The 13381-nt window shown below is 37.9% G+C and overlaps 1 protein-coding gene across 1 annotated transcript; it reads right to left on the bottom strand.

Annotated features, from left to right (window-relative positions):
* Positions 1-5525: 5525 nt before the first annotated feature.
* Positions 5526-11973, bottom strand: gypc (glycophorin C (Gerbich blood group)). Its single transcript, XM_019272753.2, has 4 exons — positions 11718-11973; positions 11024-11120; positions 7785-7826; positions 5526-7443 (listed from the first exon to the last, which is right to left on the bottom strand). The coding sequence occupies exons 2-4, from the start codon at positions 11106-11108 to the stop codon at positions 7244-7246; spliced, it is 327 nt and encodes a 108-aa protein (XP_019128298.1). The 5' UTR covers positions 11109-11120; positions 11718-11973; the 3' UTR covers positions 5526-7243.
* Between the last annotated feature and the right edge of the window lie 1408 nt (positions 11974-13381).

The following is a 13381-nucleotide window of genomic DNA, read 5'->3' as shown; positions in this document are numbered from 1 at the left end:
GAGGTGGTGGAGTGCAACCAAGTACATTTACTCAAGTACTGTACTGAAGGACTGATGAACTGAAGGGTTTTATTCAAAAACCATCTTGGGTTGGGGCCTTATCGAGACTGACTCACTTCTGGAGCCAGCCTCAAGTGGACGTTTGAAGAAATGCAGTTTTTGGTATGTCTGCATAGGCTTCACTTTACAGCCACAGAGGTTGCAGCTTGCTGAATACATTTACTGTACATAATGGTCATATAATGATTTAATTTTGAGGAGAAATGGTTGGGTTGTATAGTTGCAATGTATTCATGTGCACTTGTTTCCTGCCACAGATTAACTTTCTTTCTTGCGCTTCAAGTTCCCTCTGAATAAATGTTTTGCAAAATAGTAAGTCACACCAAAGCCCAGTCAGTTTTTACAATGTTTGTGAGAACGACTTCAGCGGCAGGAAACTGATTTCTTAGGATAAGTTGCTGCGTGAACTATGACTTTGAAAGAATCTTAGTTATCGTTGCAGCCATGCACCCACACAGTTTCCTGTCCCCCACCTGCTTTTCACTGCAACCCACAAACAAATTTAGATTTTCTAATTCTGGTTTGACTGTAGCATTAGTCACCGATTCTCTCGAAATACCTCATCGCCAATATATTTGCATACAGCTACAAAAGCCCTCAGAGTGACAGTTGACTTGTCAAACAGAGAGATATCTAGAAAGTTATTAGCTACATCTGTTGCTTTTGAGAAGATGATAAGCCGAAATTGGATCTGTTGAAGATCCGTTGAGGCCTTTTATTCTTCTCTTGAGACACTTATTCTCAGAAAGACAGGCATCAACACTAACTTTTGACGTGCATCAAAGTTATAGGGCTACACATAATGCACATTCAGGCTGTGAGAGCTGATGTTAGTTAGATCAAGAAATTATGCAACAAGTAACAGTTATCTTGGTTTCACATGATGTGAAATCTGCAGTGTCTGATTACAAACTGCGTTCGCTGCTGCAGCTCTCTCATATCTTGTAATTATTTTACTTACTTACTCTTTGTGCAAACAAACTCAGCATTTGTGATAAGTTTTAAAGTATTAGAGTTGAATATTCAAATTTAGTTCCTTTAGTTTTTAAGGTGTGGTTTAAAAAGTTCAAAATAAACTGATAATTTGATTAATTCATATAGTTTACATGAATATTTGAATTATTGCTCAGTATAAACAGCCGAAAATCATTCTGTTCTTGCAGAAAAGCATTAAAAGTTCCTCAGTTTATTTAGACTTGTGACCAAAACTGTGATTTTGAAGTTGTCAAGTGAATTTATGTCCTATTTACTACACGTTTGAGAGTGAAAAAAATGTATTATACAGTCTTAATCTTTAATTTAGTTAAGGGAGGCTACAATACATGCTGTAATTCTCCATTTGCTGTATTTGGTTAATGCGTTTTGTGTTATTTGCGGCTTTTACTAGCAGAGTTACACCCTACTAAATCACCAACTGCCACATCTATTAATCAGACTGACACCTGATAGACCACAGATGGCTTAGTGTTTGGTTTGGCTGACAAGATGTTTGGTTTTTTTTACTGAGGCTCCTCTGGTTGCCTGAAAAATTACTCTGAGATGTAGAAATAATAAAAATTAAGCTACAAATATTTCATGTTAAATATTCAAAAACAATTCAGCTGCTCAGACCTGGAGGATTTTAGTTTGAGTTATTTTGTGATTATTTATTGAAAATAAATTAACTTGTGTTGACTTGTGTCGAGATACTTGATTTGTTTATTGTTCAATCCTGTTTTGCAAATAAGCTAATCTTCTCACACACCACCACTTTGACAAAACTGGATAATATTTTATGGAGAAAATGTTTTCTGGTTTTCCCTCTGATGTCCTCTTGCTGCTCCGCCTCAACTCATTATGATTCACAGAGTTTTGTGATGAACAGTAAAGTAAACTGCTGCCAAATGTAGCTGCTGTTAGCTCCGTTTGTTAGCCGGGCTACCGGGACTGTGAGCTCAGAGCAGTGAGAGTGTTGGTACAACACGTGTTTTGGATCACTGGGAAGAAGAAGAGGTTTTCAGGCATTTTGCAGCTTGGAGTGGAGCCAGTGTCGTGTCAGAACTGGAGCTGGGCAAGCAGGCAATGTAACCAGCTAAAAAAGACCAAAGAGGACGTTGATGGAGGAAGCTGAGAAGAGAAAATGAGAGTGACCAAGCAAGAAGTGGCCGGACAAGAGTAAACCTAGGACTAAATTTAAGAACTTCGTGAAATAAAAGGCTGAAAGACAGACGCCGAACTGGACTTCTTGCTGTTGGACTAGTAAGTATATAAGCTGGCTGCTGTGTCTTGTGTTGTTGCCCCTGCTTGATGTTAGTAAAGCTGTTGAGATTCATAACAATTACACATGTACAGCTGTCCATATTTACCACAGTGGTATTGCACTCAGAAATTGGTATATTTTCTTTGATTTAGTCTCCCCAGTTTTAAATGTCATGTTGCTTGTCTCCAAAATGACCTGAAATGGTTAATTATTTTGCCCACTGAGTGGTTAAAAGGCTGACCTGGTGTGTGTCTGTTTGGGTGTGTGTGTGTGTGTCTGTTTAGTTTAAAGGCAGTTCATTAACAAGCGTCACACGGTTTTAATTTGCGGGTTTTATTAGCCGATAAACACACAGACACATTATATTTACCCTGCTACTCAGGCTGTGTGTGTGTTTAAATATTTAATGAAGTAACATGAGCACACTGAGGACACTATTGTTCTTAAGAGAGAGGATTAGAATATACATCTAGATCAAATGAGCTTTCCTATAAGCATGCACTCTTCTCTCTTCTTCTGTTTTTCTTTTTATTCATTTATTTCTCCTTATTATTATCTCTTTATTACCCTCCTATTTAATGTTATTGTTCATACATGTTATAATTAACAATGACAGTTTTCTGCCATTTGCTGTGAAACTCTGTTTTGGTCCATCACCACCACCTGCAGGCCACTGGTGGTATTATAGCAAGACACATTCTTCACATACTGCTAGTTTTCTTGCAGTTAGGCTTTGAGAAGCTGACAATTAAACAAATTTAAGTTTTAATGAATGTCTGAGAAATATATGAAGTTTCACATGTATTTAATTCATTAAGATTAAAGGCAGGAAAGCTAAAAAAAAAGCAAACAAATGAGGAAAAAACACAAGAAATAAGTGAAATATAACGTTTGAATAATAGAAATGACCTTTTATCCATGCCACACTATTCCATGCCTCACTATATAAAGCTGTAGCACTGTTAAATCATCTGTATTAAAAAAAAGCCTGTAAAACGACCATTCAAACTCAACTTAGAGTCATTAAAGTGCACTGTAAAAAAACAGGATGTTTGACATCTATATCCAGAACAGCTATTTAAGTTTTAAATATCATTACCATGTAAAAATCCCGGATAAAAAGGATGGAAAACATGCAAAGTTATACATATATCACTAAAATTGCCAATGTAAAAATAGATAAAGATGCTATACAAATAAAGGGAAAGCTTTTTGCAATGTCTTTATGCTCATTATAATAGAATTCAACTTATTGTCCAGCAGAGTTGAAAAAAAAAAAAAACTAAAGTAGCACAAGAACAAGTAACCTAAAACAAATGTGCTAACAAGAAACCATTGAGACCATTTAAAAAAAATACAAACAAAATCCTGAAAACATTAAAACACAGTGGAGCAAGGATTGTTTTTAAATGCTCTCCTGCCAGTTTCTAAGTCTGCACTCAGAACAGTTTAAAGGTTTTGTGGGTTTAAATCTAACAATTAACACCGTGAGAACGGTTTTTGCATCTTTACTCCTGCTTTGTTTTTATTTTCCTTCCTTCTGTTGTTGCTCTGTTTCCCGTCGTGGTTCAGTTCATTCCCTCATAATGTCCTCACAAATTACCAGAAGTCCTGAATGACTCAAACCTAAAACGAATCCCAGACACCTTGGCAAGAGGTTTGTATCCAAACTGTCACCGGCTCAGAGAAGGCCCAGGAGTACAATCTGTCTCCAGGGGTCGGAGACCGAGTGGTAGCTTTGCAGTTGGAAGTGAAACCAAGCAGGACCACACACACATACTGAGACATCCACCTTTAATGAAAGTCTGGCAGCACCAACAGACAAACGTTGGGACAGGAATGATCTCTGTTAGGTAACGATTTACCCGAAGGTATTACTCATTGTGAGGAAGCACATCGAGGAAAAACAAACATCTTGTGCTTTTTCCACTCCAATGTATACAGTCATTGGAGCTTCTCCACATCAGGAGGGTGGTTGCTGGTATGTCAAGTTACTTTTAGGATCTCATTGCCATGCCATTGTCATTGCCTCTGCAGCTTGTTGCATTATCCTCTTGTTGTTGCTGTGTCTCATTTACCCAAGTATCTGTTTGGCATCTCACCCCCAGATATTGATGATTGATTGATATCAACATGTCCTTGCTTTTACATTCTGGATATCGTTGCATCTGCAACTTATTGCCTTCAGCCTCTGAAGCTCCTATCCACCAGCATCTGCACCTTGTTGCAGATGCTGGTGGATCAGTGTTTCATTATTGTCAAGTCCTGTGACTCATTGACTCAAGTATCTGGTTGCCTTCAGCATCTGACCCCAAATATTGATGTGTTGCCATCAACATGTCATTGCTTTTGCATTCTGGATCTTGTTGCATCTGCAACTTATTTCCATCAGTGTCTCATTACTGTCAAGTCCTGTGACTCATTGAAGTATCTGGTTGCCTTCAGCAAATCATGGAAAATATTCTTGTTTGTGTCTCCAGGGTTCATTGCTATTAGCCTGTTGATACTTTGTCTTACTGACTTCAGCTTCTGTCACTCGGAGCTATCAGTATCTTGTTGAATTCCTCGTCCGTGTTTCATTGTCGTCAGCTTCTCCATCATGCCCCACTGCCACCAGCTCCTGCATCTTACTGCATCGTGACATTCAACAGTGTCTGTATCATATTGCTCACTTTGGTGTTGTGTTGCTGGTCTCTTTCAGGCCTCACCTGCTGCTCAGGTGATGCTGGTGTCAGCATCTTGCTGTAATTAGTCCTTATTTACGTGTCTTTGCTTTTATTTCACCACCTGTAGCGTTCCTACAGTTACTAATGTGTTGTTATGTATTTGCTGGTTTTTATATTGCATTTTGGTATATAGTGTCTGTTTTTATCTCGTGTGCTATGGACCAATGAGAGGAGTTAAATCTGGGGATAGCCAGTTGCCCCAGATTGAGCTCTTCACAAAGAAAGTTGACTTTGAGAAACATCACAGACTTCTATGAGTGTCCTATTATAGTATTTCAGAGAAAAGGTCACCTTTGACTTCTTGTACACACTACAAAAAGTATATTCTTTGCAATACAAGTGTATGTTTTCCCCCAAATAAGACACTCCAATAAACAATCAGTTTCTAATGAGTGCAATACATCTGTTTGACCACTAGATGTGGCAGTTCAGATTAATTATAACTAAAGCACCTTCATCAAATTGGGGAACGAAAATCAAACTAATAAATGACGACACTGTGTCAAAAAATGTTAACTTTATTATTATAATTTGTTAGTAAGTTAAACTACTCAAGAACAGATTTTAATAAGTAAACAAAGATTTAAAACCAGTATGACAAGATAGTACAATTGTTCTTCTAACTGTAGAAAACAACAACTTCTTCTCTCTTTCTCTCTTTGGTGGTTTGGACCTCTAAAAGCATTTTCTATTTTATCATCTTTTCTTTATATTTCTTAAAAAACTACAAACAGATACTCTGATAGCTAAAGAATGTAGAGTAAACATCACCGTCAGTTGAAGCCAGGTTGGAAAACTACAATATAAACTCCCTTGGTGAAGTGTTTATACATGTATTATTCTTCCAGCTGATTTATAACAGTGTGGCATGTTAGTCCAAGTCGCTCGCTGTTATGAGCTTCAAATATTACAAACAGCCAGGGTGGAAAATCACCAGCAGCCATGAGTTAAGCTGTTTACCAGTGTCTGGTAATTTGGTTAGTTTGGCCTTGCAGCCTCTTTGGCAGGACGTTTGTTCTGCAGTTAAAAATCAGATTTGTGTGTTTGGAAGAGTCACAGGAGCTGGCAGGTGAAGTTTTAAATATATGATTCAGTACACGTGACACGTAAGAAGTCTTTGGAGGGAGGTGACTGGTTCAAATATTGACCCTATTCACCTGTAGTGTCTCAAAATGTCTCCTTAAAAGGCTGATTTTCCTCAGACCTTGAGCCAGAAATCTCCACTTCAGTAGACTTTACACGCATGAAACATTCCAGTTTGACTCCTGTCTATATTCTGAAGGTTTTTACAGAGGGGTTTGTTCATATATCATTCAAAGCCTGATTTATACAACATTTTACCCATAAAATATGGAAAAACAACATTTTCTATGGCTGTTGACAGTATTTTCTGATTTATGGAGTTATAATGTATGTAAATGTATGCAAATTAGCACATTTGTAATTATATAAAGCCTCATTTGCACCTAAACATAAAACTCGTAATACAAAGTAAATAATCAGCCAGGAAAGTAAATACAATTCACCTGTGGTGTCTCCCCTTAATAGGAAATGTCACTGAAATGTATGTTTTTTTTATTCTGTAGACATTTTCCTGAAAACCTTGAAGCATTTTAAAGCTGCACTTTTTCTCTGTCGCTATCTCTATCTCATGAGTTTCATGGCCATCTATGAGAATCAGTCATAAAGTCATTCGCTCTCTTGACAGACACAGTGCTCCAACTTTAAGGACTTTTATCTCTGCAGGATGGTACAACTCTGGCAGCATGGAACGTTTATAGTGAAAAAAGGTCTGGATTTTAAAAAGTGTTGGATATTTTTGCACTAAGTGAGGCCAGAAAACAAATCATCTGATTTAAAATCAAAAGCACTGTCTGTTTATGTTAAGTTGTGTTACAGGTTGACAGTCGAGTTTCACTGAGGAGTTTGGCAGCTGCTCGTCATGAATCAAGTTCTTTCTGGGTGACATTGGCATAGCTGTAAATATCGAGATTAGAAATTGGTTTTGTTTGCACGAGAGTCATGTTTCGTCCAACAGTGTCACTGAAAATAAAATGGTCGTTGCTGACAGACTCACATGTCAGGTCTTGCTGCGAGTTGGGGGCAGCAACGTGCAAAGTTGCTTCATGCAGCTTAAAGGAAGTTGATTAAAAATATCTCCTCAGTGGAACAAAGCTACAAAGCTCTTTTAGTCCTCGACAGCACATACTTTACAAGTTCATTCCTCATCTTTGACCTTCAGAGGTTCCCTGCTTTGGAGCGCCGTATCAGAACCAACAGATTCGTCGTCGTTGTCATCGATCTCATCGTCGTCTTCGTCCATCTCGTTGGTGATGTATGAGCCTTTATGTCTGGTCAGGCACCACAGCAACACTGCTATTGTGCAGATTAATAGCAGCAGAACTGCTCCGACAACTCCTGGAAGATGGAGTATAAAGGTCAAGGCAGGAGGCTGCTACAAGATGGCAAAATCTGTAATCACTGAATTTTGCAAATCTTAAAATTGATGAATAATAATTCATAATAATGAAATTTAAAGTATATTTTAGAAGATGCTTATGCTGCGTTCATGTCTTGTGGGATAAAAGTTGCTGGAGCAAAATCAAGATCTTAAAAAACAACTGTCATGATCAAATCAGACTCATAATCTGTGTTTGAATGGTGTGATTGTGATTTAAGAGAGGACAAATGAACTGCAGAAGACTTAAAATACGTCCTCTGTCTCATAGCTGTTAGGATCATTTAAAAAAAGTCCTTACCTCCAATTAAAGCTGCAAAATCTCCGTCGTCTGGCTCAGTGACTGTGAAGACATAAATTTAATTAAAATACCATTCATTCATTTATTGTCACATATATAAGAGGTAAAAACATAATTTTGATGGTGAAATATGAAGTATGAAGTTCAAACTTTTATAATACATGACAGGGTTGTTTATCAAAGAGTGAAGCCTCTGTGAATACAGCTTTGGTTCAGGTCTTCAAAGTCCCCTTATCTTGTTGCATTTATTTAAAGTTTACATCTTTAAAAATATAAATCACAATTTCATGTATACTGTATACTCACTGTGAAGCTTCGGCGACCCCTAGTGGGGGTCTGGACTGGATCAGAAATATTGATGTATTAATGTGTTCATCACTTTATAAGAGTGCAGATAATTTGAATCACTTTATATACCGCTGGGGACCTATAAGGTTTAATCTTAACCTATAACAAGATATCATAATGTATTTGCTAGTTATACTTTGTATAATTCATCTGAATCTGCAAAGTAAACGATAGTAAAAAAGTACAACATGTGCTCGAGTTAAAGTATAAAGCAGGAGAAAGCATTTCCAGAATTGCTGAGCCACCACGCCCATGCAGTGCTACAGGCAGCTCACATTATAAAGTTAGTTGGGGAACGCATGGCAGCTGATTTTCATTTTTTTTATTCTTGGCTCGCAATCCAACCGTGCATGGCATTCAAACACCCCTGGTCTATTTTAAAGTCTCAGTGTGTGCAGAAACGAGGTGGCAGAGGCTGGTTTTACACTTCAGGGCCAAACAGAGCTTGACTCTGTTCACATGAGTTCTGTATTTACACATCATAATCTGACACACTGTCAAACTATACCTGACAAAAAAAACAGGCTTCGAGTGGCAAATAAAACTGCCGCTAAACCTGTTCAGTGTGATGGAACGGGCACAGAGATAAAAAGAAATTTTAGCTGACCCTAAAAAAATTTAATAAGAGCATAGTTTTGTTATCTTGAAATGCAAAGATAAGAGCAAACGCTGCTATGCTCTGCTTCTGGGCCGAGGGTAATAATGGGGAAACACTTACAGATAGCACTGTTTTTTAACAGTAGTATTTGGATTAAGGACTTGCAATATGGTGACATTAATAGGCTAATAATTTCAAAACAATGAGGTAAAATAGGTGGATGTTTTTACATTATAGGCTTCTATCATCTTAACCTCGCCAAATCACCGCCAACGCCTCAATAGTAACAAAGTTCTTGGAAAAACAGGTGCTTAACATTATCCTTCCAATTTATTGACAACAATTGGACTCCCATCAGCTGACCTGTAAGGCCAAAAGGGGGACTGACTTCTCTTCTACCATTTCACTGGGGGTACCCAGTCTTCACCAAGACACCACAAGCATATTTTACCTGCAGCACCAATATCGGAGTCCCGCAAGGTTGTGTCCTGGATCTCTTCCTATTTACTCTACACCAACTAGTGTGTTAGCCCCTCACTCATCATTACATACATTAAATGCTCTGATGACACTGCCATACAATTACTCTGTTTTTAGGCTATCAAGACTCCCACAGGCTGTGGATACTCAGGAGGTCGAGTGGGTCGTTCACATTTCAGAAGATCGTTGCTATGCATGTCAAAGTGTCCTTGGGCAAGAGACTGAACAGCAAATTGCTGCTGATGGTACGTGAATGATTAGCTCCTTTCTGATGAACACTTGGCACCTTACATGGGTGTACATGTGTGGCGTAAAAGCTCCTTGACTGGACAGAAGGCTAGAAAGAGGCTACATAAGTACAATCCATTTGCCATTCCACACAATGTTGCATGGACAGTTACCTGCAGCTGAACACTTCCAGCACTCACACCGCCCACAATCCCTCACACATCAATAATGAAACCGTTGAGATTGTGGAGTGCTTCGAATACTTCTGACTGAACTGAACAACACACCACTGACAAAGACTTTTTCTGCCATCCTCAAACTCAAAGCAACCTCTGTTGCTGCTCCATATAAGCATAACCAAGCCCATTCTCCTCTCTATTGTTCCCAGTGTTTCTTCAACGTGTTAACTGCCTCTAATAGGATGAAACTTGCACATTGCATCTAAAATTATTACTTTTTTACGCACATAGATCCCCAGCTAGTTAGCCCCTCTCTGGCCCTCTTTGGCCCTGCCGTGGAAACCAAGGCCAGTGGGTATCAGTCTGCTCTTATCTCCACGGCAACAGACCCTGGGGGCGTCACACTTGCTCCTTGGCATGCTCCTCTCTGCCATCAGGCTGATAAGACACACCCTGTTTAACACCAGTGTTCAGCTCCTTTACTCAAGTACACGTATTGCAATGTATAAAATGCTTCAGTTAAGGTAGAAGCTACTGTAGACCTACTTAAAGGCAATTTTAGGTACTTTTACTGTGTTTCAAATGCATGCAACTTTATCCTTCTACACTACATCTCAAAGAGAAATATTGTACTATTGTATTTTACTCCACTTTACAGACCAAAGTAACTCCAGAAAATGATCATGTCTTAAAGATTTAAACTGTCCATACACATCAGTTAAAACTCTCTGAAAGTACATTAAAACTACAAGTGTTAATACTTCTGTACTTTAGTGAAATCTTGCATTACAGACTTTTAACTTTTATACTTTTAATTAAGTTAAAAAAAACTTCATTAAACCACCACTGCTAGTTTTAACTAGTTACTTTTATAAAGTTAATTTGGTCTAGTGGTTCACAAAAGTTCCACATAATCAGTTTTCTTTGCTTTGACCTCTTTGAGCTTAAAAGTAAAAGTAAAAACCATAAAAACCAAACAAACTGTAGTGCATTCAAGTAACATACAAGTACTTTAAAAGTACAATACTTAAGTAAATGTATGTAAGTTATTTTCCACCACTGGAAGTGATTATCAAAATTCAGTTTCAGCTGATGAACATAAGACAGGAATATCAGCACCTTTTTTAACCTATCAGCACTGTTTTTTAACCTGGGAGTGTTAAATTAAGAGTTATTTTTAGTTTTATGTATAAACTGTGGTTTTAACTATAATTTTAGTTAGTTAGTGTTTCATGAAGTAGGGTTTGGTGTAGTTCAGTGTTTTAGGCACCAACAAATCTTAGTTTAAATCCTCTGAATAATGTGGACTAACTTTTCTCAGAAAGTCTCATTTTATAGATTCACTGATGTCTCTTAATGCTCGACATACAGGACTTACATGATCACATTTGTGCACATGTACATACCTGGCACTATCGTGCTCACGTCCTCAGTAAAAGGATGAGGGGTTTCAGTTAATGTCGTCATAATAGGGCCAGGAGAAGAAGTCATGATGACATCAACCTGTGCCAAAGAAAAATGAATAAATTTAGTAATTTATGGATTATTTATCAAATATACATAGGTTTCTTTACATTTTTTCCTTTTATTGTTTCAATTTTCCTCCTCAAAAGTCAGATTTTTCTTCGAGGTACACGCATAAATCATTTTGTCATAACAAAAATGCAGCTTAATCATTAACAGTAATGCGTAGCAGCTGTTTTTCACAGAAATGAGCAAAAAAACAGAACATCCTTTGAACGTAGGTAATCCATCTAAGTGTCGCAAAACTTTCTGAGCTGCAGATTTCACTTGAATCCAAATTTTAATACCACCATGTCTCCAGGCTCTACTACAGATGATCAGCTTTTAACTTTTCTGACACATTCCTCTCTGGTTTCTGACTGTAGCAGATGTTGATTTGACACATAACTTCTGTACATATATGCAGCAAAGTTATATTTAGTTAGGACATATGACTTTACAAGCACCATTAGAGAGATTATTGACTTATTACTACATATGACAGAGTAAAAACAAAGTTGCAACAGCTGCATCGGCTTGTAAAATATCACAAAACATTTCAAATGTGAAACAAAACTTCAAACTCCAAAAACTCACCAGTTCTGAGAATCTGCAAGCAGCTCTTCACTAAGAACAAGAAGAAGAAACACAACAGAGCATATGCTGGACAACACATACATGCACGCGCACACACACACACACACACACATACAGATGGGTGTGGTGTCAGTCCCCAGGGTCGGGATCTGTTCCCCCTCCGGCCAATAGCGAGGCTGACTCCACCTCTCTGATGCTAAACAGCCTGCAGAGGCCTGAAACTGTGCAGCTGACAACGCCTCTTACATCATCTGTTAACACACACACATTCAGGATTGTGTGGGTGTGTGGTTTTTGTGTGTTCTCTTTGCACACACACTTTGTGTAATCGCTTCAAATCCAGCCTTTTTTATTAATGTAGATCTTCACTTGTTCAGCATGTTGCAGGAGTTCCCTACATTTCTCAAAATGCTTCAGAACAAACGGGAAAGAGTGTTAAAGAAATTGTAAATAAACAAATTGTTTTAATATGTGGCTGTTTTTCTTTCTGGCTGTGTCCCAACTCTGAGGCCGCCTCCTTCGAAGGTTGAACACTGTGGAGGACTCAGCGTCAAACTGAAACTCAGAAAGTCCTTGAAAAAAAGTGCTTGATGATGAGGGAACTGTTATCAGACCCCTGGAAATATACTTGATTATTATGGCATGTTGTCTTGTTTAACATAATCTGCAGAACACAATATACAGCAAACTTCCTTTAGGCTCCCTTCAGGCGCAATATTCAAACAGGTGATTCTCATCAGCGAGTTAATTAGGTTCAGGTTAATGAGGTCAGCGGGGAGAGGGATTACATTCAGTTGCCTCAGACTTGCATGTTGTAAAACATTAGAAAATGATGGTTCACACTGACTTTTAATATTTGATCTTTAAATATAAAAGTTACATTAACTGAACAACAGTGCACAACTGGATTTAATAAAGTGGGAAAATGCCTCAAACCTGTATGACAAATGATTGTTACCTACACCAACAAATTAAAGAGGAAGAGAGAAAGCATACAGCTGTGACATTTGGAGTGAAAAGAAGAAACATTTAAAGTGATTTCCTGTCCCGAAAGACAGTAAAGGAGCATGCTGTGTGTATGTTTTTAAGGATTAAACAAAGTTAGTAAATTTAGGACATGGCACAAATCTCGATTTCTGACATTGTATACACTATTAATTGTTTATTTTGTGGTTTTATGCATGAGTTTTTGTGTTATTAGGAGTGAAAACATTGATCCAAAGTCTGGCCTAGTATTTCTCAAGTCTCTCAACACTTCCACAACAACCCTTATGCAACACACTGAGTAAGACAATAAACAGCAGATGCTTCATGGTGGAGGAACCACTATTCAAATATTAGTTCCTGAGTTCATTTTAGAGATGGCGCACAATGCTTGCACAAAAACAAACACAAACCAGTCCATCATCTAGTCTCTTGGCAAATTTTAAAGGACCTGTGTGTAAGATTTAGTGCCATCTATCTTTGAAGTTTAATATTGCAAATAACCCATCTCACCCTCCCCTTTCAAGCAAATGCAGTGGCCACAAAACTTCCAATCTGGAGCCAATGTTAACTTTATCTATTCTGGGCTAAATGTGATGGTGCAACATTCCTCTGTAGAAAAAATGGCTCATTCTAAGGTCAAAACAACACAATGATTCTTATTTTTGGTGATTATACAG

This window comes from Larimichthys crocea, chromosome XIX (genome assembly GCF_000972845.2).
Source record: "Larimichthys crocea isolate SSNF chromosome XIX, L_crocea_2.0, whole genome shotgun sequence".
Taxonomy (NCBI): domain Eukaryota; kingdom Metazoa; phylum Chordata; class Actinopteri; family Sciaenidae; genus Larimichthys; species Larimichthys crocea.
Note: the sequence above shows the minus strand (reverse complement) of the source record. Positions and strands in the feature narration are given on the sequence as shown.

Bases quoted from the DNA above. Each gene is read 5' to 3' on its own strand.
- gypc (XM_019272753.2), bottom strand. From the start codon at position 11,108: ATGACTTCTTCTCCTGGCCCTATTATGACGACATTAACTGAAACCCCT. The intron at 7,827-11,023 runs GTATGTACATGT...ATGTCTTCACAG, and splicing joins CGTGAGCACGATAGTGCCAG to TCACTGAGCCAGACGACGGA. The intron at 7,444-7,784 runs GTAAGGACTTTT...TCCATCTTCCAG, and splicing joins TTTTGCAGCTTTAATTGGAG to GAGTTGTCGGAGCAGTTCTG.